This window comes from Aquarana catesbeiana, linkage group LG06, assembly GCF_042186555.1.
Source record: "Aquarana catesbeiana isolate 2022-GZ linkage group LG06, ASM4218655v1, whole genome shotgun sequence".
NCBI lineage: Eukaryota > Metazoa > Chordata > Amphibia > Anura > Ranidae > Aquarana > Aquarana catesbeiana.
This window is the reverse complement of record NC_133329.1, coordinates 190,814,364-190,842,019: the sequence shown is the minus strand read 5'-3', so window position 1 is coordinate 190,842,019 and position 27,656 is coordinate 190,814,364. Positions and strand designations below refer to the sequence as shown.

General features: G+C 42.7%; 1 protein-coding gene and 1 pseudogene across 4 annotated transcripts in view; both read right to left on the bottom strand.

Moving 5' to 3' along the window:
• The window catches only part of GSPT1 (G1 to S phase transition 1), a 455,031-nt gene that overhangs the window by 122,792 nt on the left and 304,583 nt on the right, over window positions 1-27,656 (bottom strand). For all 4 annotated transcript variants that reach the window (XM_073591175.1, XM_073591172.1, XM_073591173.1 and 1 more), the window contains one exon: window positions 26,470-26,624. In XM_073591175.1, the coding sequence (XP_073447276.1) occupies window positions 26,470-26,624 (155 nt within the window). The remainder of the gene's footprint in view (window positions 1-26,469; window positions 26,625-27,656) is intronic.
• Window positions 2,584-2,702, bottom strand: LOC141101969 (5S ribosomal RNA; annotated as a pseudogene).

Here is a 27,656-nt window from a genome sequence, read left to right as displayed (position 1 = left end):
CACCCATGTTCTGCATATCCCATTTTTGTGAGTCATTTAAAAAAAAAAAAAAAAAAAAAAAAAAAAAAAATCACTGAAAGCTTCTCTTCCTTCTTCCTACAGGCAATGTAATCTGGGATTGTAGTTCACTGAACTAATAAGACTACAAGTTCCATGAATCATTGCCTTTGTGCCTCTATAGGAGGGGCTGGCACATGAATTAGCATTTCACTCTGCTCAGTTTTCTTCTCCCCCCTGTGAGCTCCACACTGCTATGACTGGGGGAGGGAGAACCTGAGGGGACGCAGCTATTCTGTCTCACTAGTCTGATAAGAAAAAGAATGGAGAGTTGCAATAAATGTAAGAAAAAAATAGGGTTTTTATAACAGCTTACCTGTAAAATCCTTTTCTTTGAAGTATATCATGGGACACAGAGCCATAGTAGTTACTATGTGGGTTATAGGCCACCTTCAGGTGATGGACACTGGCACACCCCAGTCCAAGTCCACTCCCTATATAACCCCTCCTACACTGGGAGTACCTCAGTTTTTGTAGCAAAGCAATACACGTGTATACTAGAAAGAGGGGCGGGACCTCTGTGTCCCGTGATGTACTTCAAAGAAAAGGATTTTACAGGTAAGCCGTTATAAAAATCCTATTTTTTATTGTACATCACGGGACACAGAGCCATAGTAGTTACTATGTGGGATGTCCCCCACAATGCAATGCAAACTGAGGGGAGGGAGACACAACAGAATTAGGGCAACTTGAGACTAGAGCAGTTATACTGCTGCCTGCAGCACACTACGCCAAAGGCGATATCCTCATGCCTTTTTACATTCACCTGATAAAATCTGGTAAATGTATGGACTGAAGACCAAGTAGAGGCCTTGCAGATTTGAGCCATGGAAGCTTGGTGATGCACCCCCACGAAGCACTAACAGCCCTAGTGGGGTGTGCTTTAATATGAAAAGGTGAAACTTTGCTCCTTAAACCATAAGCTTGAACAATCACTTGTCAAATCCATTTAGAAATAGTAGATTTTGATGCTGCCTGTCCTCTTTTAGGACCTTAAGACAACACAAACAAAACATCTGTTTTTCGAATCTTAACAGTCGTTCATAAATAGATTTTGACTGCTTTCACCACATCAAGAGAATGTAGTGACTTTTCTTCCACAGAACAGAGTTCTGAAAAAAAATGAAGGTAGAACAATATCCTGGTTTAAATGAAAACCTGAGACTGCCCTAGGTAGAAAATTAAGATGACACAATACAACCTTATCCTTGTGAATAGTTAAATATGGCTTTTTACAAGAAAGAGCAGCCAACTCTGATACCGTTCTTGCAGAAGATATGGCTACCAGCAAAACTAGTTTCCTTGTAAAAAAAGAAAAAGGGAATAGGTCATATCGGCTCAAAAGGCTGTTTCTGTAATGCCGACAGGACTAAATTCAAGTCCCAAGGGTTCAGGGGTGACTTAAGCGGAGGTTTTAAGCATTGTTACCCCCTGAATAAAACTACGAACCAAAGAGTGTGAAGCAAGTGGTCGGTGAAAAAATACCAATAAGGCCGAAACCTGGTCCCTTGATGGTACTCAAGACCGGCTTTATTTCTAATCCCATCTGTACAAAGTCAAGGATTCTACCTATGATACATTTCCTGGGGTGCCAACACCTATATTCACACCAGGAGACATATGCCTTCCAGACTCTAATATAAAACTCTGGAAGCTGGGTTCCTTGCATTAACCAGAGTAGAATCCACTAAACCTGACAGCCCACGCTTCTCCAGAATGTGGATCTCAACAGCCAAAATGTTTAATTTAGTGTTTGTAAAGTAAGATGGAATACCAAACCTTGTGAGAGAAGGTCTGGCCGTGGCGGTAGGGTCCATGGGTCCCCTATCGCCATCTTTACGATCTCTGCCTACCAAGATTTCTTGGGCCACAAGAATCACAGACTTCCCTTCCTGCTTGATCCTGCGAAGTCGTGGATGCAGGCTGAATACGAGGGAATGCATAAATCAGTGAGAATCGATTCCACAGGAATAGCAAGGCATCTGCTCCGCATGCTAGCGGATCTTTTGCTCTGGACACAAAGTTGTCGATTTCTTTGTTAAACCTGGACGCAAACAGATCTACGTCTGGAATCCCCCATCTTTGATATATTGACATGAATATATCGGCGTGAAGGAACCATTCTCCCGGGAACAACTGCTGGTGACTCAAATAGTCCGTCTGCCAATTTTCTATTCCTAGAATGAAGACTGCCGACAGGCAAAGTACATTGTTTTCTGCCCAAGATAGGATATGATTCACCTTTCTCTGGGCCGCACAACATCTTGTGCCCCTTGATTGAATCCTGGCAGGACAATTTCGTAAACTGAACATTCAGGCCCTCAGGACCAAGTGCTCTGCCTGAATTTCTAGAATGTTAATGGGCAAGGCCATTCTGATCTGGGCCACTTCTCTTGGACAGTTGCCTCTTCCAGGACTGCTCTCCAACCCAAAAAAAGGTTGGCATATGTTGTTACCACTTCCCAGGTAAGTGAAGGAAGGATTTTCCCCTTTGCAGATTTCTTGGTTATTAACCATAAACCACCCAGCCTACAGCACCTGGTATTTCCAGGCGGTCTCCCATTCAGGCATTAACCAGGCCTGACCCTGCTTAGCCTTCAAGATCCAACAAGATTGGGCGCTTTCAGGGTGATGTGGCCGTAAGCTTTGTAGTCAGACACATTGGGAATCTAGAGCTTGAACCCTTTATTCCAAACCGATAGTATACTGCTTTGCAGTCTCGAATTAAACTGAACATAAGGAACGGCCTCAAATGAAGCCACCATCTTTCCCAACAACCTCATGCAAAGCTGAATAGAATTCATCTTGCCTTGACTACCTGAATCGGTTCCTTTTATGGCGCTGATCTTTGCCTGGCGCAAGAATACCCTTTTCTGGGTGTATCTATGATCAGGCCCAAGTATTTTAGCCTTCTTCATGGTTTTAAAGAAGATTCCTTCTAGGTTGAGAATCCGACCTAGATATTCTTGGTAGCTGAATGTGGTGACCATACTTTGGTCTAAGCGGCTAAAGACTGGTCTATCAAGAACAGATTGTCTAGGTAAACCATAATCGTTATACCTTGGGCCCTTAATCTGTCTAGAAGAGGGGCCAGAACCTTTGTAAACACTCAAGGTGCAGTAGCTAGACCGAAAAGCAGAGCTACACACTGAAAATGAAGATTTTCCACATTGAAAAGTAGATATTACTAGTGAGCAAGGAAAAAAGGTACATGCATCTTTAATGTCGATTGACGCCAGAAGTTCTCCTCCTTGTAGGATGGAGATAACTGATTGGATTGACTCCATGCGAAAAAATAGTGGTTATATTCAGGAATTGAATTTAGATTTTTGAGGTCCAGAATATTCATTCTGTTTTGGAAAAAAAGGTTTGAACCAAACCCCAATCTCTGCTCTTACATGGGGACCACACCATGGTCATTTTTTGCCAAAAGATGGTCCAATGCTTGAGAGAAAGACCTCTTTTTCTCTGGATCCTTAGGAACGTTTGATCTGAAAAAACTAAGACAGGAACTCTTGGAACTCCAGTACCTGGGAGCTATTGAGGAAGTTCCCCATCTGTCTCAACACTCTTCCTGCCAGATCCTTGAGAACTGCAGAAGAATTCCCCCTATTCGAGTGAGCGGGGGAGCCTCCTCATAAGGAGGCTTCAGTATTTTGTAGGTTTCCTCCCCCCAAGACCTCTTGTCCCTGGGGTTGACCCTGAGGATTACCTTTTGAACTTGACGGCAGAGGCCGTCGTGACTGCCTGGAGTTTTTTAAAAAACATTTACCGTATATACTCGAGTATAAGTCGAAATTTTCAGCCCCTTTTTTGGGGCTGAAAGTGCCCCCCTCGACTTATACTCGAGTCACTGCCGTCTGCCTACATGATCAGTGTGTCATGCAGGCAGACAGCGGCCAGCGTGTGCTACATACCACTCGGCAGCCTCTCACTGTTCCAAAGCCGCGCCTCCTCCTCGTCTGTGATAGGCAGTCAGTGTACAGCCTATCACGTACATTCTCTCATCCTCGTCCGTGGTATGAGGATGAGAGAATGTCTATGATAGGTTGACCGTTGACTGCTGGGAAATGGAGTTTTCTGCCTATCATGGATGAGGAGGAGGCGCGGCTTTTGAACAGTGAATGGCCGCCGAATAGTAATAGCACACGCTGATCGGTGAAGAACGGCACACGGAGGCATGTACAGGACACATGCACATATACACAGGACACATGCACATATACACAGGACACAGGTACAGGACACATGCACATATACACAGAACACAGGTACATGACACATGCACATATACACATGCACATATAAGCAGGACACATGCACAGGACACGACACATGCACAGGACACATGGAGGTATACAGCTGCAGATGGGCATTGTTGACCCTCTTTTTCCACTTACAGTAGCTGCTGCATTTCTCACCCTCGTCTTATACTCGGGACAATACGGTTTTCCCATTTTTTGTGGTAAATTAGGGCCTCGACTTATACTCGAGTATATACGGTACTCCTTTTCTTAAATGGCAAAGGTGTACTTTTTCCACTAGAAATTCTTTGGATGTATTACCTAAATCATCCCCAAATAGCTACCGCAAAAGGAAGACTAGCCAGGAGCTTCTTGCCTGGTGCTTAGTGAAGGGCACAAGGCCTGAGGGATAGAATCTCTCATAGCAACTATTGCAAAAACATAAAGCTGCTAGTAGCTTGCCAGATCCTGCTGAGCAGGATAACCTTGAACACCTGTTAAAAACTGGTCTCTCAACGAATAACCAATTACTATCAGTGCAGGCTGAGACACTCAATCTGCCAGAGAAAAAAGTGTTTTGTTTTTTTTTTAAATAATAGGAATTCCAACTTTTTATCTGTTGGATCCCTAAGCATTTGAGCATTGTCTGCTGGACAAGTCAAACTCTTATTCTCAGAGGATATAGCAGCGTTAATTGCTAGTATACCCCACTTTTAGTGAATTTTCTCCACCATTGATAAAGTGGAAAAAAGCTTTTTAGGAGGGAAAAAAATGCTTATCTGGGTAATCCACTAAGATAGAAAAAGCTTTTCCAGCAAAGAATGGAAAGGCATGCACAGCTTGAGGAGGCTTTAGCGAACCCACTCAGTTAAGAGTACATAAATGTGGAGCAGACCATTTAGTAAGAAATTGCACCATCAATCTTAGATTGTGAAAGCTGATCCGCCCGCATTTGACACCTCAGAAGAGGAGTCATTAGCCTCACCACGGTCCCCTGAGGGAATTCATCTTCTCCTGCCCCTAGTTCCTCAGTTTGAGGGTCCTGGGTAATGGAAGAGAACCTGTCGCATTTTGTCCCACACTGGGATGCGATAGCCGCTAACCTTTATTATTTTTTTTCAATCCTGTCATGGCTGAGGAAAAAAAGACCTTTTTAGTAACGAACAGGGGCTGCAGTGTTGAAAACAGTTGCAAACATTTCATGGCCCCGATGCTCACTCTGACCAGCTACCCCCTCTCAGGGGAGGATGCCATTGTAGAGATGAGTAGGCTTTTCTTCAAAAAAAAGTTTTCCTGTGTGAGCGCGGGCCTCCGATCCGCAGGGATCGGCTTGTGTGGGAGAGAGGGATGGCGAGGAGACGACCTGAAAGCCGCCATACTAGGGGCGGTGAAAGAAAAAAATGGCATCGCCGATCATTCTTTAGCTCACTCCCAATGTTCAGCCTTGTGAAGGAGAGAGTTCAGCCCAGGTGGGGAGTGCCTGGTGAAGCAAAATCCACCCCGAACTTACCAGTGGTCTGCCCGCTAGCTGGAGGAAATAATCCTGCTGCTTCTGTGACACAGCGTGATCTCTGAGTTAAGCATGAGAAGGTACGTGCTCCATACAGCCCCTTAGTGGTGACACTTAGGTATGACATTTAACTTTTTAAAGGAGACATTTCATAAGAAAATTTTAAAAATTTCTTAGAAAAACTCCACTTACCTTTTCCGCCGCAGGGATTTCTGTGGTAAAAACCAACAGACCCAATTTTCACCCTTCATGGTGGGTTCCGTTAAACCTTCAGGAACCGGGGGACCCCACACTCCTGGCCCTGTAATAGCACCCCACCAGTAAAACTTTATGGTTCTAAAATACCAAATTACTGGTTCTTGGTCCAGCTCTCTAAAGAGAGGCGCTACAGGTAAAACCTGGTTTCTTCGGACACGAGGCCCGGGTACCATTCAATTCAGCCTAAAAGACACTTTGAATGGATCCGGCTGCATAGCTAGCCCCAGCAAGGATTGCTCCAGTGGAGCTCAGCACAGCACATCTTTACTCGTGACCAACACCTTAGACACTGGCGAAAAAACGGAGGTACTCCCAGGAGCGGGAGGGGTTATATAGGGAGTGGACTTTCTGTCTTAGGGTGTGCCATTGTCCATCACCTGAAGGTAGCCTATAACCCACATAGTAACTACTATAGCTCTGTGCGTGATGTATGAGAAGAAACTGCAAAATCCCAGTATACAAGTCTATATATACTGTATATCAAAACAATTTTTTCTCTATACCTCTCTCACTCTTTCTTCATCTCTACCTATATCTCTATCTATCTATATAGGATAGATAGATATAGCTCTATCTATTTGGACACAGGCACAGTTTGTTTCTTTCAGGTATTTACCAAACCACATTAAAAGCTATAGTTATATAATGGATATGGGCTGAAAGTGCACATCTCAGGTTTAATTTGAGGGTATGTACATCCAAATCGGAGGAAGGGATTAGGAATTACAGCTCCTAAAAATAGCCACCCCCCCCCCCTTTTCAAGGGACGAAAAGTAATTGGACAATTTAATCAAAAGCTGTTTTATGGCCAGGTGTGGGCTACTCCAATCGATATTTCTTCATCAATCAAGTAGGTAAAAAGTTTGGAGTTGATTTTAAGGCCTCATGCAAACTGGACGTTTGACATTTTTACAGCAGCTGTTTTTGGCTGTAGACTTTTTTTCTACAGTCATTAAACTCTCTATCATGTTATCCTATGTGTCCATGCACACATATGCTGTTAGCAGTTTGGGCAGCGGCATTTTGAGTAGTAAAAAAAAAACCCTAAAAAACCCTAAAAACTGCTATTGAAAAAAGTGGAAAAACTCACTGCAAAGCCACTGACTTTTTTATAACGTTATTTTAACGTCCAGTGTGCATGAGGCCTTAGTGTGGTATTTGCATTTGGAATCTACTGCTGAGCTGTGAACCTACATCATGCGTTCAAAGGAGAAACATGCCATGCAAGTGAAACAGGCCATTGTAAGGCTTCAAAAACTAAACAAATCCATCAGAGATAGCAGCAACATTAGGAGTGGCCAAATCAGCCTGGTACATTCTAGAGGAAAGAACGATGCACTGGTGAGCTCAGCAACATAAAAGGGCCTGGACGTCTACGGAAGACAACAGTGATGGATGATCACAGGATCCTCACTATGGTAAAGAGAAAACGATTCACAACATCCAGACAAATGAAGGATACTTTCCAGGAGGTGGGCGTATCATTGTCAACAATTCTGCAGTGTTTAGAGATATCGGTCAGCCCAGATTCAGACAAACCGCAGCAAAGTTGATTGAACAGCGCTTCACAGTACAGATGGACAATGATCCAAAACACACTGCAAAAGCAACCCAGGAGCTTTTGAAGGAAAAGAAGTGGAATATTCTGCAATGGCCAAGTGAATCACCTGATCTCAACCCAATTGAGCATGTATTTCACTTCCTGAAGGCAAAACTAAAAGGCAATAAGACCCTCAAAGAACAACTGAAGACAGCTGCCTGGCAAAGCATCACAGAGGAGGCAACAGTCTTTGGTAATGTCCATGGGTTCCAGACTTAAGGCAGTCATTGCCAGTAAAGGATTCTCAACAAAATATTTTATTTATGAATATATTTGTCCAATTACATTTGAGCCCCTGAAATATCTCATCTAGTGTTTCTTATTTTTTTAAGTCTACCACTAGAGGGCAGGGCCCTCCCAGTTACTTGCCTATAAATTTCATTATGATTCAGTCGGTTTGCACACTGCAGCAGCAGAGACTTACAGGGTGCTCTGGTACATACTGTTTTGCAGCCTGCAGACTGACATATCCGAGATGGATAGGTTACTGCCCTATGTTTTACCTATAACACCTTTTTTTCTATATCATTCCTTCTCTGAGCCACTCTGGCCTTCCTGGTCCCCTTTTTTGGACCAGAGTTCTCTTGTCCAGCTGACCTTTCTTCATTTCTCCATGGCTCCTCCAATTTCCCCAAATGTATCCTCTCTAAACTGTAGAGGCGTCAACACCCCTGAAAAACATAGGCAAATTTTATATCATTTCCACAAAAAAATGTGCCCATATCCTCCTCTTACAAGAAACCCATTTTCGGTCCGACAGAATTCCTCATCTGCACAGTAAATTCTATCCCACATGGTATCATTGTACTAATCCCTCCGCCAAATCCAGAGGGGTGCATTACATTGCTCTCTCACCTGAAGTGCTTAATTCTCTCATAGACCCGATGGCCTTGTATATTTTCCTGAAACTGAAATATATGCAGTCCATTTTTACTATTGCTTATGTGTATTCTCCCAATCCGGATCACTTACACTTCCTCACCTATGTGACATCCCGTCTAGAGTCCTTTGGCAATACGAACACAATCTTCGGAGGGGACCCCAACAGCCCGCTGATTCCGAGACTAGATTCTTCTTTGGGCAAGTCCTCTATTACACCTGCCTCACTGACCAAAATTCGCTCACTTTTCACCAACTTATCGCTGGTAGATGTGTGGTGGGTGTTGCACCCCTCAGAGGAATTACACAAACTTTTCCCCAGCTTGCTCGTCCTATAATTGGATCGACTAACTGTTGGTCTCGCAATCCATTCTAGACTCCAACCCCTCAGAGTCCATTGGCATGCGACTCTGGTACGATCATGCCCCAGTGCAGTTAACTCTGGGTCGCGTTTCTTTGCGTGCCAAGGGATTCTCTTGGCAGCTGAATGACAATCTTCTAGCTGACTCAGTATGCACACAAGCCATTAGGGAGTTGGTCAGTAACTATGCCCAAGAGCAAACCAACCCTTAACCAAGTGGGAAGCCCTGAAATGTGTCCTCAGGGGTGTATTTAATGAACATGGCTCCAGGCTTAAGAGGGAACGCACGACAGAGGTTAAACGGCTTTTGTCCTAAATTGTAAAGTTAGAGGCCACTCAATCACTAGACCCTCTAACACTTGTGCATCTAATACCCGCTTAAGATCTTTTGCGCTTGTTCGCAGATTGTTCCTTGATAGTTAAGATAAAGGGGGCGTCATACTCATTACTCTCAAGCCAAAAAGTGTGGCAAACATCTTGCCCGTGTTCTTCACCCTAGACAAAATCACTCATTGACGGTTCCCTACATTCTCTCCTCAAACTCCAAGAAGCACGCTAACTCAGAAATAGATTGTATAGAGAGGAGTAATATGCTTGAAATTCCTTATCTATCTTCCCCGATCGTTCCCTCTTCCTCTGTCACTTCCGATGCACATACCTACATATTCTCGAGACTGCTCTACCCGCCAGTCCGGTGACTGATGTAGAGGAACTAGACTCTCCTTTAACGGACATGGACTTTTTGCAGGTCATTAAAGGTCTCAAGAACGGTAAGAGCCATGGTCCTGACAGATTCTCTCCTTGCTTCTATAAAACTTTTGCAGCCCTCCTGGCCCTGCTCTTATCCAAAGCTTTTGAGTATATTGATAATTTCCATTTCCCCTCTTCTCTTCCAAGCCCAGATAGCTGTAATCCCTAAACCGGGGAAAGATCCATCCATTTGTAGTAATTATAGGCCAATCTCTTTGCTAAACGTCGATTTAAAATTATTTTCTAAAAATTATTGTGAACCGACTTTCCCCTTTACTCACTTCTATTATCCATAGGGACCAAGGGAGGCAAGGGACAATACCACCAAAACACTCCACCCTCATAGCCTATGCCCAGCATAGTCATATTCCAGCCTGCTTTGTCTCTTGCAATGCCAAAAAGGCTTTTGACAGGGTCAGTTGGTCTTTTTTACATCAGGCACTTGATCAGATAGGTTTAGGTCCCACAATGCTTTCCCGCATCATGTCATGCTACTCAGCTCCTACCGCCACAGTAATGGTTAATGGAACTTGCTCTGAACAATTCTCTATAAAAAAAAACATCACTTTTTCGCCTTTACTCTTCACCATTGGTATAGAACACCTAGCCCAGGCTATTAGATCCAAAACCGCCATTAATGGTTTACAGACCGTCAGCAGATTGTAAATGATCCCTCTACGCAGATGATCTTTTGCTATACGTTACTCAACCTCATATCAGCATCATATATTTTATTGGAAACACATAGTTTTGGTTTATTTAGTAAATTAGTAATAGTAGTAATTAGCTGTGCAGCTAGTGTCCTTGCCTTGTTTTGGTAGTACTGTAATGAAGGCTGAATTATGCGTCTTGTCTCGTCTCCCGGCTCGAAGCTGATTAAAAAAGCGGGCTAGATATGGAGAAAGCTGCGGGGAAAAATGTTTGTAGTACGGGGCTGAAAAGCCATCCGGACCGGGAGCAGAACCATTTTTAAGGTTATGAATGACCTGAGATACTTCCTCCGCAGAAATAGGGTTTTCCAGGCTGTCCCTATGGTGCTCCCGAAGCTTAGGGATCTTCAGGGAGCAGAGGTAAGAATCTATTAGGTTAGACGAGGGTTCAGTTTATTTAGTAAATTTAAGCTCAGCCTCACTAAAAACGAAGACCCTAAATATTGCTCTTCCACCCAAATCTCTCTCCACCCTTCAATCACATTTTCAATTCCGCTGGCAATCCAAATCCATTACCTAACATCAGGCAAACATGCAGGATCTGTACGCTCTCAATTATAGCCCACTCCTTACGAAAATTTGACTGTTAATTTAATGATAGCAAGACATTCGTGCTTCTTGGTTTGGCCAAATTAATACGTTAAAGATGGATATACTCCCTAAACCAGTGACGGTAAACCTTGGCACTCCAGATGTTTTTGAACTACATTTCCCATGATGCTCTTGCACTCTGCAGTGTAGTTGAGCATCATGGGAAATGTAGTTCCAAAACATCTGGAGTGCCAAGGTTCGCCATCACTGCCCTAAACTGTTTTATTTATTTCAGGCCTTACCAATTGCACTCCCTTCTACCTTTTTCTTCACTCTCCGATCCCTGGTGATTCAATTCATCTGGGAGCGGCAGCCACTCCGGACTAAAGCACAAACTTCTTTACTAGCCTAAATCGGAGGGTGGGGCGGGTCTCCCAGATTTTGAAATATACCATATACCAGCTATTTTATCTTGTCTGCTGGAGTGGTTCCCTCGCCCCCTGGTTAAAGCCTCTACTTTAGTGGAGCAGGATAGGTCTCCTATAGACCTTGGAGCTCTGTTATGGGGTTATAGTGGCTTGTTTAAATCCCTGGCTACTCTCTGCTCTCCGATGGTGGTGGAGCTCCAGGTCTGGTGTCACAGGAGAGAGTCTCTTACTTTCCTTCCACCCAGGCACACTCACACTGACCTCGTTATTTGATAATCCAGCACTTCCGGAGAGCAGAGATTTATTAAATTTTAGGTCCTACAATAGATACTCTTGGCCTACAGCTCGCTCTTATGTGAATACATCTCTCGGGTCCTTCGTAGCTCACCCTGAGGCCACATCCCCCTCGTTAAACTGGCCAACGAAATGTAATTTGTCAGACTATCGCAAGTCATTATTTGCCTCAGGTTTAATTCATAGACCCCTGTTTTGATTTTGAGTGCATGTGTGTTCTTCCAGAGGTACCCCCCCTCCAGATCTACAATGAGATCTATGATGAGCCCCTCACCCCTCCCCAACCATAGCTCCATTATCTATCCTCCCAGGCATAGTCAAATCCCAGAAATCCAGTGTGCTTAGATTTTTCCTCTCTGCAGCCAGATGGTCTCTAAACATTGGAAGAATACATCTCCCCCATCCTTATCTTGGTGGGTGAACAAAATTAATGATATCTTGCTCATGGAGGAGATGCAGGCTAGGGAGCTTGATACGTGGGAAAAAAGTAAAAACCTCTGGTGCATTTGGATGCATTACTCCTCATCGGAAAAATTGAGCAATAGACTAGGTCAGTAAACCCAAATCTTCCCCCTTTTTTTCCTCCTGTTTTTTTAAAGCCAAGAGAACTCGTCTCCATTTCTTCGCTCTTCTTTCTTTCCCTTTTCTTCTCACTTTTGGCTAAACTCACCTCCTTTCCATAACTACTGTTCTGAATTGCTCTTTTATGGGCCTCCTGATTTGGCAATGAATACATGCATTCTGAGCAGCTCTCAAGAAAGCGCTTTTGCCCATTCCATCACAGTTTTCTTTAATAGTATAACAGTATCCTTTGTAAGTTCATGACCGTGTTAATTATCAGGAACAGTGCCTTGACGTTTATTGAGAATTTCCTTATTGCCATTTACTTACTGTTCTACTACTAATCTTCAAGTGTATTTGAACTCATTTTGAATACCTATTTCTGTAATCATCTGAAAATTTGTTAATAAAAATCATGTTCAACCAACAAATTGTGCAGCGTTATGGGTGAGACTACCCAAAACGATTCTTTTATTCAACACACTAAATATCTACAATAATCCTCTAAAAGCGATTCGTGAAAAAAAATAAAAAATAAAAAATTAAATCCAGTGTTTAGCATCACTGATATAACCAAAAACCACAACAAGCATATGCGCTCACCCCTTCACGTCATCGGAGGTCTGAGACGTGTTCGACAATATCAGCGTTACTAAACACTGGATTTTACATTTTCTCTTTTTCACTAATGACTTTTGGAGGGTTATTGGGAAATTGTTTACTGTATATGCTGTGTGGGTGTTATTTTGTTCCACATACTAATTGAAAAGTTGAACGGGGGTATTGTTTTGGGTAGTCTCACTCATAACTCTGCACAATTTATGTTTATATGAGATTTCACATATGCATACACTTAAACGCATGGGATTTGTATGTTTCTTTTTATTGAAACGCATGTTGGTATAAAACTTTTTTCAAGTAGTCTAGCACTTATATATTTCTCCCTACTTCTCTAAAGCCCTCTTTACATATACAGTGGGTATAAAAAGTCTACACGCCCCTGTTAAAATGTCAGGTTTCTGTAATGTTAAAAAAAAAAAAAAAATGGGACAGCCACATGTACATGAACAATTACCCGTGATGCCTGTCACTGAATGGCACACTGTGTATTTACTTTCCTTTATCATTTATATTTTGTCTCTTGTAGCAGCAGATACCCATCATAAATAAATCTGAGTATCCATAATTTCAATACCTTTTGATACCTGGTTGATATGCAACTCTGTTTATACTTTATTAAACTAAGATTGAAAAAAAAAAAAAGACAGATAAATCATTTCAGAACTTTTACCTATAATGTGACCTACAGTGGATATAAAAAGTTTACACACCCCTGTTAAAATGTCAGATTTCTGTGATGAAAAAAAAAAAGACAAAGAAATCATTTCAGAACTTTTTCCACCTTTAACGTAACATATAAGCTGTACAGCTTAACAGAAAAACAAAAATTGAAATAAGTGTGCACACCCTCTTATTAACCACTTGACCACTGGGCCCTTAAACCCCCTTAATAACCAGACCAATTTTCAGCTTTTGGTGCTCTCACATTTTGAATGACAATTAATCAGTCATGCAACACTCTATGAAATTTTTGTCCTTTTTTTCACACAAATAGAGCTTTCTTTTGGTGGTAGTTAATCACCGCTGGGTTCTTTATATTTTTTGCGCTATAAAAGAAAAAAAGACCGAAAAATCTGTAAAAAAAATTGCATTTTTCTTCGTTTGTTATAAAATTTTGCAAATTAGTAATTTTTCTTCATATATTTTGGCCAAAATTTATACCGCTACATATCTTTGGTAAAAATAAGTACAAATTGGTGTATATTATTTGGTCTTAGTGAAAGTTAGAGTCCAAAACCCTATGGTGTCAATATCTGAAAATTGATCACACCTGAATTACTGACGGCCTATCTAATTTCTTGAGACCCTAACATGCCAGAAAAGTACAAATACCACCCAAATGACCCCTTTTTGGAAATAAGACATTCCAAGGTATTTAGAAAGATTCATGGTGAGATTTTTGAAGTTGTCATTTTTTTCCCCACAATTCTTTGCAAAATCAGTTTTTTTTTCGTTACAAAATTGTCATATTAGCAGGTTATTTCTCACACACAGCATATGCATACCACACATTACACCCCAAAACACATTCTGCTATTACTCCCGAGTATGGCAATACCACATGTGTGAGACTTTTACACAGCGTGGCCACATACAGAGACCCAACATGCAGGGAGCACCTTCAGGCGTTCTGGAGCACCCAGGCCAATTCTGACATTTCTCTCCTACATGTAAAAAAAAAAAATCATCATTTGCTAGAAAATTACATAGAACCCCAAAACATTATATATATTTTTTTTTTATAGCAGACTCTAGAGAATAAAATGGTGGTCATTGCAATTTTTTATCTCGCACGGTATTTGCGCAGCAATTTTTCGAACACTTTTTTTTTGGGAAAAAAACAAAACAGTTTTGTGCTTTAAAAAAAAAATCACAAAACATTAAAGTAAGCCCAATGTTTTTGCATAATGTGAAAGATGAAGTTATGCCGAGTAAATAGATACCCAACATGTCACCTTTCAAAATTGCACACGCTTGTGGAATGGCGCCAAACTTTGCTACTTTAAAATTTTTTACTGGTTACATGTTTTAAGTTACAGAGGAGGTCTAGGGCCAAAATTATTGCTCCTTGCTCTACTGATCGCAGCGATACCTCACATGTGTGGTTTGAACACCATTTTCATATGTGGGCGGGACTTACGTATGCGTTCGCTTCTGCATGCAAGCACACGGGGACAGGGGCGCTTTAAAAATTATTTTTTTCTTATTGTTCATTTTACTTTATTTTAGTTTGACGCTTTTTTCCAAATATATATATATATATATATATATATATATATATATATATATATATATATATATATATATATATATATATATATATATATATATATATTTATTAATATAGTAGCCGCATTCCGTCTCCTCCGGGAGATGGTTTTTGCGGCTCTAGGTCCAGGTCTGTCCGCCCCCCCCGAGTTTTTTTTTTTTTTTCTCTCACATATTTTAAATATCACTCTTGAGGCTTCTTGCATCTGCCTTCTACAGCGTTTCTTTACGCTGATACTGTGGGTGACCACCAGAGGGAGCTCTCAGCACTCTCAGCTCCAGGACTGCGCTCCCCTCGCACGGCCGTGTCTATGGCAGTTTTCTTTGCACTGCACATGCGCGGCCGTGTGTTGATGCGCGTGCAGCCCTTCCCGGCCAATTCAGGTGTAGCGCAAGCCGCACACCTGATTGGGGCGTGCATTTAAGGCTGTGGTTTCAGCCTGCTACCACGCCATCCTTCTCCTATGGTGTGTTGCTTCCTGGGACACATCATCAGCATTACATCTTTCCTGGTAAGATCCCCCTGTGCCTTTACCTTGGCTTGCTGTATAATAGTTACTTACTGTTTATACTTCATGCATTGCTGCTATGCAGACACGTTTATATATCGCTCTCTTCATAGATGGCTTCCATCTGGCTTGTGCCAAACTGACTGTGCTACTGCATATAAACCCTTAAGCCTCTTCACCTCCTCTCCTTGCTGGTTGTTCTTTGAAGGGAACATTCCTATGTTTGACTCATAAGGTTTATATAGCTGCAATTACCTCTAACAAGGTGAGACTCTGCATGCTTTTATTAGTACCACTTCACCTTTGTGATAGCTAGCTACCCCCTAAACAGTCCATTATTATCCCTATACTTATGTATAAACACACACACACACACACACATACATATACATATATATATATACATATATATATATATATATATATATATATATATATATATATATATATATATATATATATATATATATATATATATATATATATATATTCTACATATACTCTCTAGAAACAGCGATGCTTATCACCAAGCACAGGCTCACCATCTATTAAGCCTATATCTGTAACGAACATTTCCCAGTCATCTAGAGGCAATATTTAATCGTTTCTTCTAAGGTAGGCTCATTCCTATTTGCTTATATTCTATTATCATACAGTTTCCTCTCCTGCATGGATTGATACTATCTACTGTACCTTATTTTACGTTCGGTGTGGCGACAGACCATTTTTTCTCTTTTTTTCTTTTATTCTTGGTAGCGGAGATTACAATCCCCTTGTCTCTCTGCTGCCTCTGTCCAGTTCGCCATTTTACATTCTTTACGGTTCTACTACCGGGCACGTCCCCACATGGGAGCTTATGTCACCCTTGCATGTCCTATGTCAGGTCCACCTGTTTGTTTCTTTGTGGTGCTCCCCGCTACTGATTGAGACGCACTACCGAATGGTCTAAAACCAATATTAATTGTATGTACTTTTTGTGCTTGTGTTTTTTCTCTCTTCTTTCTATAGACTATTCAAACGAGCTCCTGAAGAAGCATTCAATTGTGAAACATGTAGAGCTTTTTGAGTTTGATGTCCTGTTTAACTGTTTAGAGGGATATGTTCATGTTTTAAGGGTATGCCTCTCTGGAGTCTATGACCCCCTTGAGAGAGATCTAGCTAGTCTATTGCACTTTCATTGCAATGTTTTAACATGTTTGTGCTTTTGTTTTGTGTACTATGTGTATAATAAAATATTTGTATTTAATTTTATGACTGGTGCCTATAAAGTCAATTTTTTCCACTCCCCCCTTTTTTCTTTGTTGAATTAGGTCCTCTTTACAGTGAGATATGGGGTCAATAAGACCCCACATCTCTCCTCTAGGCTGGGAAGCCTGAAATAATAATAAAAATAAAAAAAAAAAGATCCTGGCTTTGATCATAGCGGTGAGTCGGTAGAAGCACCGGAGGGCAGCGGGCAGGGGGGGTTGTCCCCTCTCGCCTCCCGTAAGAACAGTAAAGCAATGAAACAGCTGCTATGATCATTCTTATCTTGTAGGGCAGGGATCCTCAAACTACGGCGCTCCAGCTGTTGCAGAACTACACATCCCATGAGGCATTGTAAAACTCTGACATTCACATACCTGACTAGGCATGATGGGAATTGTAGTTCCTGAACATCTGGAGGGCCGCAGTTTGAAGACCCCTGGTGTAGGGAATCGCCGGCTGAAAAAGCTGATATCTGAATGATGCCTGTAGCTGCAGGCATCAGATATTCCCGCACAAAGTCAAGGACGTCGTATGACGGCGGTCGGGAAGTGGTTAAAAAGCTTTTTTTTTTTTAACCGGTTCAGTACAGGGCAATTTCATCCCCTTCCTTCCCAGGCCAATTTTTAGTTTTCAGCGCTGTCGCACTTTAAACATCAATTGCGCGGTCGTGCGACGTTGTACCCAAAAAAAATTGACGTCCTTTTTTTCCCCCACAAATAGAGCTTTCTTTTGGTGGTATTTGATCGCCTCTGCGGTTTTTATTTTTTGCGCTATAAACAAAAGAAGAGCAACAATTTTGAAAAAAACACAATATTTTTTACTTTTTGCTATAATAAATATCCCAATTTTTTTTTAAAAAAACAAATTTTTTCCTCAGTTTCGGCCGATACGTATTCTTCTACATATTTTTGGTAAAAAAAAAAAAAAAAAAAAAAATCGCAATAAGCGTATATTGATTGGTTTGCGCAAAAGTTATAGCGTCTACAAATTACGGGATTTATGGCATTTAAAAAAAAAAAAAAAAATTTTATTTTTTTTAGCGGCGATCGCGATTTTTTTTCGTGACTGCGACATTATGGCGGACACATTTGACACATTTTTGGGACCATTCACATTTATACAGCGATCAATGCTATAAAATTGCATTGATTACTGTGCAAATGTGACAGGCAGTGAAGGGGTTAACCACTAGGGGGCGGGGAGGGGTTAATATGTTTCCTAGGGAATGATTCTAACTGAAGGGGGAGGGGACGCTCAAGGGGAGGAGACCGATCAGTGTTCCTCCGTTCTGGGAACACAGATCGCTCTCCTCAGAGCTGACAGGCTGTGGATCTGTGTGTTTACACACACAGATCCACGGTCCGGCCAACGGGCAATCGCGGGTGCCCGGCGGACATCGCGGCCACCGGGCACACGCACCGGGTCCCGAGCAGCGCGGCGGCGCGCGCCCCCTAGACGGCCGGGAATCCCAGGACGTCATATGACGTCCACCCAGAATGGGAGATCCCATCCCAGGACGTCATATGACTATAGGCGGGTAGTGAAGTGGTTAAACACAAAGTTGTCCATTTATACAATATTTCTAACACATAGCATGTACATAACAAAAATGACACCCCAAAATAGATTACCCTACTCCTCCTGAGTACGGCGATACCACATGGGTGAGACTTTCACAGCCTGGCCACATACAGAGGCGGGGTACGGCAGAGTACGGCGGGGTACGGCAGAGTACGGCGGGGTATGGCAGAGTATTTTGGGGTATGGCACAGTATTGCGGGGCATTGCAGAGTAGTGCACAGTATTGCAGGGTATTGCAGAGTATTGCAGGGCATGGCAGAGTAATGCAGGATATTGCAGAGCATTGAGGGATGGCTGAGCATGGATGGCAGTTGTCACTGAGCAGCGCTGTGGGCACTACAGATTCAGCCCACAGCGCTGCTGCCATCCGATCCCTCCCCCTCTCCGCTCACAGTGTACCGATCGGTACAGAGAGGGGAGGAGAGGAACAGACGTCATGAGATGACGCCGGTTTGTTTACATGTGATCGCTCCGTCATTTGCGACTAGCAGCCATTTATCAGGACCCGTGATGCAGTGATCCAGAGAACCCGGCGGTCACAGATGCTCTTGGATGCGCACCCCAGGGGGAATTCTGGGGGGACGTCACTGTACGCCCTCCCAGAGTTAAGCAACCGCCCTGTAGCCTTCATTTGGCTATGGGCCGGTTGTTAAGTGGTTAATGGGGATGTAGCTATGTTCAGAATTAAGCAATCACATTCAAACTCATGTTAAATAGCAGTTAGCACACACCTGTCATTTAACCTCTTCCCATCCCGCGTATAGTCAAATGACGGCCGCAAGGTGGCTCTCATCCTGGGCGGCCGTCAAATTACATCCTCGGCTTCCCGGCCACTAGTGGCCACGCACCCACCACGTCACTGGTGTCCACCAGACACCCGCGATTGCAGGTCACAGAGCAGGGACATGGATCTCTGTGTGTAAATACACAGATCCAAATGCTGTCAGGGGAGAGGAGACCGATCGTGTGCTCCCGGTACAAAGGAACACAATCGGTCACTTCCCCCAGTCAGTCCCCTCCCCCCCAGTTAGAATCACTCCCTAGGTAACACATTTAACCCCTTGATCGCGCCCCAGGTGTTAACCCCTTCCCTGCCAGTGTCATTTATACAGTAATCAGTGCATTTTTATAGCACTGTTCGCTGTATGTGAATGGTCCCGAAATAGTGTCAAAACTGTCCGATCGGTCCGCTGCAATATCGCAGTCCTGACTAAAAACACAGATCGCCACCATTACTGATTAAAAAAAAAAAAAAAAGAAAGAAAGAAAAATAAATCCCCTATTTTGGGCTCAAACCAATCAGTATACGCTTATTAAGATTTTTTTTTTTTTACCAAAAATATGTAGAAGAATACATATCAGCCTAACCTGAGGAAGAAATAGTTTTTTTAAAAATTGGGATATTATAGCAAAAAGTAAAAAATAGTGTTTTTTTCAAAATGGACACTCTTTTTTGTTTATAGCGCAAAAAATAAAATCTGCAGAGATGATCAAATACCAGCAAAAGAAAGCTCTATTTGTGGGAAAAAAATATCAAAATGTTTTATGGGTACAGTGTTGTATGACCGCGCAACTGTCATTCAAAGCGTGACAGATAAAAGCTGAAAATTGGCCTGGGCAGGAAGGGGTGAAAATGCCCTGTATTGAAGTGGTTAAAGTGCCCCTGATTCCATATAAAATTCTACAAACAATACCAGATAATGACAAACGTAAAATAAAAAGAAAAAAATCCCATGTACATAAGTATTCACAGCCTTTGCCATGACATTCAAACTTGAACTCAGGTGCATCCTGGTTTCAATGATCATCCTTGAGATGTTTCTGCAACTTGATTGGAGTCCACCTGTAGTAAATTCAGTTGATTGGACAGGATTTGAAAAAGGCACACACCTGTCTATATAAAGGTCCAACAGGTAACAGTGCATGTCAGAGCACAAACCAAGCGGTGAAGTCCAAGGAATTGTCGTAGACCTCCGAGATAGGATTGTATCGAGGCACAGATCTGGGGAAGGGTACAGAAAAATGTCAGCAGTATTGAAGGTCCCAATGAGCCTTCATCATCCTTAAATGGAAGAAGTTTGGAACCACCAGAACTCGAGTGGGCCGCCCAGCCAAACTGAGCAATCGGAAAAGGGCTTTAGTCAGGGAGGTGACCAAGAACCCGATGGTCACTGACAGAGCTCCAGCATTTCTCTGTGAAGAGAACCTTCCAGAAGAACAACTATCTCTGCAGCACTCCACCAATCAGGCCTGTATGGTAGTATGGCCAGATGGAATCCACTTCTTAGCAAAAGGCACATGACAGCCTGCCTGGAGTTTGCCAAAAGGCACCTGAAGGACTCTCAGGCCACGAGAAACAAAAATCTCTGGTGTGATAAAACAGAGATTGAACTCTTTGACCTGAATGGCAAGCATGTCTGGAGGAAACCAGGCACTGCTCTTCACCTGGCCAATACGATTCCTACAGTGAAGGATGCCAATTGGCAGCATCATGCTGTGAAGATGTTTTTCAGCAGCAGGAACTGGGAGACTAGTTAGATGAATGCAGAAATGTACAGAGACATCCTTGATGAAAACCTGCTCCAGAGAGCTCTGGACCTCAGACTGGGGTGCAGGTTAATCTTCCAACGACCCTAAGCACACAGCCAAGATAACAAAGTAGTGGATATGGGACAACTCTGAATATCCCTGAGTGGCCCATCTAGAGCCTAGACTTGAACCCGCTTGAACATCTCTGGAGAGGCCTAAAAATGGCTGTGGACTGACCCTCCCCATCCAACCTGGTGGAGCTTGAGAGGTCCTGCAAAGAAAAATGTGAGAAACTGCCCAAAAATAGGTGCGTCAAGCTTGTAGCATCATACTCAGACTTGAGGCTGTAATCGGTGCCAAAGGTGCTTCAACAAAGTAGTGAACAAAGGATGTGAATACTTATGTACAGTAAATGTGATTTTTTCCGTTTTAAGAAATTTGCAAAGATTTCAAACAAACTTCTTTCACCTTGTCATTATGGGGTGTTTGTAGAATTTTGGAATAAGGCTGGAACATAAAATGTGGAAACAACGAAGTGTTGTCATTTTAGTTATTTTTACTTCCCTCCAACTAAAAGATTTCAGTTATCCAATTGAGTTGTACAGTTTATAGGTCACATTAAAAGGTGGAAAAAGTTCTGAAATTATTTATCTTGGTCTAAATTTTACATCACAGAAACCTGACATTTTAACAGGGCTTGGTAGACTTTTTATATCCACTGTGTGTGTGTATATATGTATATATATATATATATGTATATATATATATATGTGTGTGTGTGTGTGTGTGTGTGTGTGTGTGTGTGTGTGTGTGTGTGTGTGTGTGTGTGTGTGTGTGTGTGTGTGTGTGTTCTTCCCTCCTTTCCCACCCCCTCTCCTCATTTGGGTTTTAAAATGACTTCATAATTGCCTGTGTAGATAAACACACAAGCACTTGCTCTGCTGCAAGAGAGAAAGGGAGGACAGGGAGAGTGCTCATGGGATTCAGGAAGTCGCACAGGACAATCTTATCCCTACAGAGTGAGAGAGGTATGTTTAACCACTTGCCGACCGCTGCACGCCAATATACGTTTTTCCCGTTCTGTCTAGTGACATGACAGGGATCTATTGCTCCCTGTCATCGGGAGCAGTGATCGCCATCATGTCAGTGGTAGCCCTCCCCCCCCCCCACTGTTAGAATCACTCCCTAGGAAACACAACCTCTTGATCGCCCCCTAGTGTTTAACCCCTTCCCTGCCAGTGTCATTTACACAGTAATCAGTGCATTTTTATAGCACTGATCGCTGTATGAATGGCAATGGTCCCAAAACAGCGTCAAAAGTGTCCGATGTGTCTGCCATAATGTCGCAGTCACGATAAAAATCACAGATCGCTGCCATTACTAATTAAAAAAAAAAAAAAAACAGTAATAAAAATGCCATACATCTAACCCCTATTTTGTAGACGCTATAACTTTTACGCAAACCAATCAATATACACTTATTGCAATTTTTGTTTACCAAAAATATGTAGAAGAATACATATCGGCCTAAACTGAGGAAAAAATTAGTTTGCTTTATATATCTTTTGGGGATATTATAGCAAAAATTAAAAAAAAATTAGCTTTTTTTTTTATAGCGCAAAAAATAAAAACCGCAGAGGTGATCAAATACCACCAAAAGAAAGCTCTATTTGTGGAAAAAAAGAACGTCAATTTTGTATTGATGTAATGTCGCACAGCCGCGCAACTGTCAGTTAAAGCGACGCAGTGCCGAATCGCAAAAAGTGCTCTGGTCGGGAAGGGGGTAAAATCTTCCGGGGCTGAAGCGGTTAAGGGAAATCTAAATGCGGCTTTTGAAATACCTACAAATGAAAGCAACAGCTTTGCAGGGACTAAAGATAATGAAAGGAACTGCTTTTTTTTTTTAATCGGCAGTGCTTATGGTTAAAATGGGCACCCTTATCTGGAACATAGGAAGTTTTTTTTAAAGGTGAACCCTTTAATCATAATCCAATTCAATTTCTAATATATTAAAATTATTACTGACTGGTTCTAACATTATGCAAAAGCTATCCTTACAGCCAGGATAAAATGTGGTCAAAAGGTGAAATCTTTTAGGAATTTCATTATTCAACCTTTGAAAAAAAGGCATGCGACTCCCAGGGAACACACACAGACTTCAATAAGCAGCTGAGCAAGGAGGAAATACTCCAGTGTCAATCAAAATCCCTGAGCCATTGAAGCCTATGTGAAAGGGTGGGAAGGGCTTCGGCATTCGCATGACAAAAAAAAAAAAAAAAAAAAGAAGATTTACAGTATACTGCATGTAAATAACAATGTGAAACAAATCCATGAAAGCCGTTTCCTTTGATGGGTTTGTTTTACACAATGTTATTGACATACAGATTTTTTTTTTTTAAAAACAATTATGTGATGGCTGGAGCGTTATCTACCCATTCACAGACTGCAATGATAAACAGCTGAGCAAGGAGGAAATGCTCTGCAGTCAATGCAGATCACTGAACTGGCCTGCATGTGACGAAGGATTGTCACATGGGGTGGCTGAGAATACATTTTTTGTATGATATAATCGTCCATGTGCATTAATGAAAGTAACCATTGCTTGCATTCTATGTAAATAATGGAGTTTGCATTTAGATCAAGTTTTGTTTTTTGTATTTTGGTCAATCATGTGACCAGCAGAGTTCTACCCATATGTTGACCATAGACTTACTGAAGACAGAAGGATCATGCGACTAAAACTACCCAAACAAGGTATATAAAAGAAGTGCGGGAAATTAAAAGAACAATCATACTCACCTAGCTGCAGCAACGATAAGCTGCCCCCTGATGCCTTTACACCGAGAAATGAGCGAGCAAAGACCGCTGATCACTCAGTTCTTGACTTTGCTCTAAGCACAGAGTGGGGCCTGTCGGTCACCGATCTGTGCTCTGCCCTTTACTGGAGCAATGGGTTCTGAATAGGGTGGGAGCAGCTGGTTTATGCTCTGAACGATGAGCTGAGAGGCTCAGCCAGCTGTCAGTCAGGCGTCTGGGAGGATCAATTGTCGGGATCCCTGCAGAACCTGCATGGGTTCTGATGTCACAGGAATATGGGTCACAGGAGTGCAGAACAATGTGCACTTCTGTGATCCATAGGAGAAAGATAGCAAAAACAGCTTTGGCTATAGTTCCCCTTTAAAGCGTTCAAATTCATCAACAGATGTGCCTTCATTTTAATATAATGTGCTACATAAATTAAAGCATGAGCACATGGGCTTAATGTCACTTTGAGCTCTGAAAATAAAATATACCTACTGATTTGTTGCCATATACCAGATCCTGGTTGCTCCAGTTGTAATAAATTGCCCTCACTGAATACTTAAAGCGGAGCTCCACCCAAAAGGGAAAGCTCTTTATTTGCACTCTACCCCCTCCCTCCACTGCCACATTTGGCAATTTTTTTGGGGGGGGGGGGGGGGGGGGGAACGGGTACCTGGTTTTGACAGGTACCCGCTTCCTCTTCCAGCTCAGATCGCCGCAGCATTCTGCAAGCATGTTCGGCGTCTCCTCCTTCTCCTTGAAGCCTTCTGGGACACACACAGGACCATTCACAAAGCGCCGCGCGACTCGTGCATGCACAGTAGGAAACCGGCTGTAAACTGCTGGTTTCCCTCACTTACAACGCCAGCGCCTGCACCCAAAGCAGATTGAAGAATCAGCTCAGGCGCCAACATTGCTGGATCTTTGGACAGGTAAACATCCTTCTATTAAAAGTCAGCAACTACAGTGTTTGTAGCGGACTTAAAGGAGAAGTATGGGAATGCAAAAATAGGTAGTACATGCTACCCTCATACCTGCATTGCATTTCTTTCCCAAGTCCTTCAGTTTTTGTAGAATAGTCTTGACGTGTCCAGAATCAGCCTCAAACGGTTCACTCTCAGTTCAAGTTTGCAGGGGGTGGACAGCTCCACAATCCAGCCACTCCTTCACTCCCTTCCTCTAGAGGGCATGTGGGTGTGTTTGGTGAAGAGGTGCACACCCCAGCTGCTATCTAGAACGAGCACGCTCTTCACGTGTCTGTTTCAATGGCAACATGTCCCCAGCTAAAACCCAGAAGTAGAGACAGTGTGATACAAGTGAAGTCTCCACACCTTTCTCTGGCTGTTATCTGCAACCTCTATTCTGCGAGACTCCCAACACCTCTCCCCAGGGCTTTGATATTTCTGTGTCCTCTGAATTCCTTCCCCTCATTCATTCAAAGTTCATATCAGCATCTCCTCCAGCCGATTGGGGGGGGGGGGGGGACACTGAACACTTATGTCCAGAAATGAACACAGGTAATCTCTCTACACATAGCACTTTGTTATATCAGAATAATGGTACAGAACATGGTAAGGAGCATAGTGATCTGAAATGAACACAGAGCTATGTGTAGAGAGCATACCTGTGTACAGTACATAGGAGTGGAGACTGACAACTCCCCCACATCTAAAAGTGACCCCCGATATGTCCCCAGAGTCTCCTTTATTGTACATACAAATCATCCCTCTGTCTCCCATAACCCCCACCAACATCTCTACAACTGATGTCATCCCTATCCCCCCCATCCCTTGTACTCCTATACAGTCCCGTCATCCCCACCCCCTGTACTCCTATACAGTCCCGTCATACCCACCTCCTGTACTCCTATACAATCCCATCATCCTCATCCCCTGTACTCCTATACAGTCCCATCATCCTCTATACTCCTAGCAGTGTGAAACCAGCGTATGTACATGGAAGGCTCCATGACTTCAATCACATAGAACAATCTAAATAGCCAATAAAATGATGAAATCACAATATTAGCTCTAATTGTTTTACAGTGAATGCGGGCAATCCTGACAAAAGTCAATGTTGCATTTTACTTTAAAAATGTATTTGCATTATAATTTTAGCAGGAATTTAGAATATAATTCACTGTACAGAGCACTGTCACTGACTTCTATTCTCACTAATGCCTGCTACTTTCCTGAATGTGTGCAGAGATCGTTCTGCCTGCAAGAGGGGGGAGGGGAGGAGGAGAGCAGCTGTGTGTTGTGTGAAGTCTTGGGAGCGAGCAGAGAGCCAACATCAATCAAGATGACAGCAAGGGGGTTGGATCCAGACTTCAGAGCCCGACCATTGTCGGTATGATGCTTCAAGAAAGTCTGTAGACCCTGCCACAGGTAATTAACTTTATTTTAACAGAAACGGGGCACTTCTCAGAGGGCTGGAAAGATTTGTAGATACTAGCAGCTCATAAAGATTAGGCAAAAAAAAAAAAAAAAAGGGAAACCCATATGTCTCAATTTTTTTGGGAGACTAGAACTCCTCTAACTCTAGATGCCCACAGGATCATCAGCTACTGGTCTCTCCTCACAGACTACAGATATCGTGACACAGACAGTGGTAGCGTAGAATATTTATTGCCTTCTATGCCGGGAGACATTTTTTGTATAGCTTTTACTGACAGTTTGCACTAAAATATTGTACATCATTCAGTTTTATGGAGAAACTTTGGAGATACCTGTCGATGCTCCAGTTCACCGTTGGATCATCCATTTTGTTAATGAGAACTATTAAATGTTTTACACCAGCTGTTTTTGCCAACATAGCATGCTCTCTTGTCTGTCCTCCTTTTTCAAAGCCGGTCTCAAATTCTCCTTTTCGTGCAGAAATTACCTGAAAAAAAAAATAGAAGTTAGGAATTCACTGCCAGAATACCAAGATAAGGCAAAGTAAAATAAACGAGTAAAAGGAAATTTCTCCATTTCCCGGCCCTCTCCTCCCCCCATGCGCCTCCCGCACGGCCTCTCTCCTCCCCCCCTGCTCTAGACTTCTCACCCTGCTCCACCCAGCTCTCATTCTGACTGTACCCCATCAGAACACCACTGGGGAGAAATTTAGCCCAGGGCCAGTAATGCAGAGACGCCATCTACACATCACCTGGCCGCGATTGATGGGCAGATTTTGATCCACAGGTTGCCAACTCCGCCTGTAGAGGAAAGAGGTGTACAACTGCCTATTCTCAGGGAGGTCCAGTCCAGTCATGTGATCAGCTCTCAGGGCTGGCTTCAGGGGAGAGGATGGACAGCAGACAACCGATGCCCCATAGTAAGTCTTTGGGTGACGTCACTGCCTAGGCATTTTAGCTGTTTGATACTTTGTTTCTGACAGAGAGCTAACTTTAGAGAAATATCTAGAACATTTTGTCTCCGATATCCTTAAAACCAAGGACAAAAATACTACCGTGACAGAGATTAGCATATGAAACCAGTACGGCCTATAAATGGTCCACTGTGAATTCACGGAAGAGGAATAAACCTTCCTCTCGTGGACATAACCCTGCCCATAATCCAAGTGATTGACGAATATTCCATTTCTTCCTCATCCTTAATAGGTGCCAACTCTAATACATCATCTGGCACGCAGAAACGCAAATTTGATAGGTCAGCATCAACTGTCTCGGCTGCCAAATGCACCCCGCAGGACATTACTCGTTCCGAGCTCCGCTCACAAACTAAAAATACACCTTCTTGTTCTTCTAATTCTTTCGGTGATGGTCATTCTAACTCTTCAGGTTCTGGATCACAATTGGTCGCAATACCCAATGTCAGCAACCCACCGGTTAACACCCCTTTGGGGGTGACCTTCTGTCCTGACCAGGAGGTGGATACTTTTGAAACTATAAAAGACGTGCATTTTTTGCCAGAA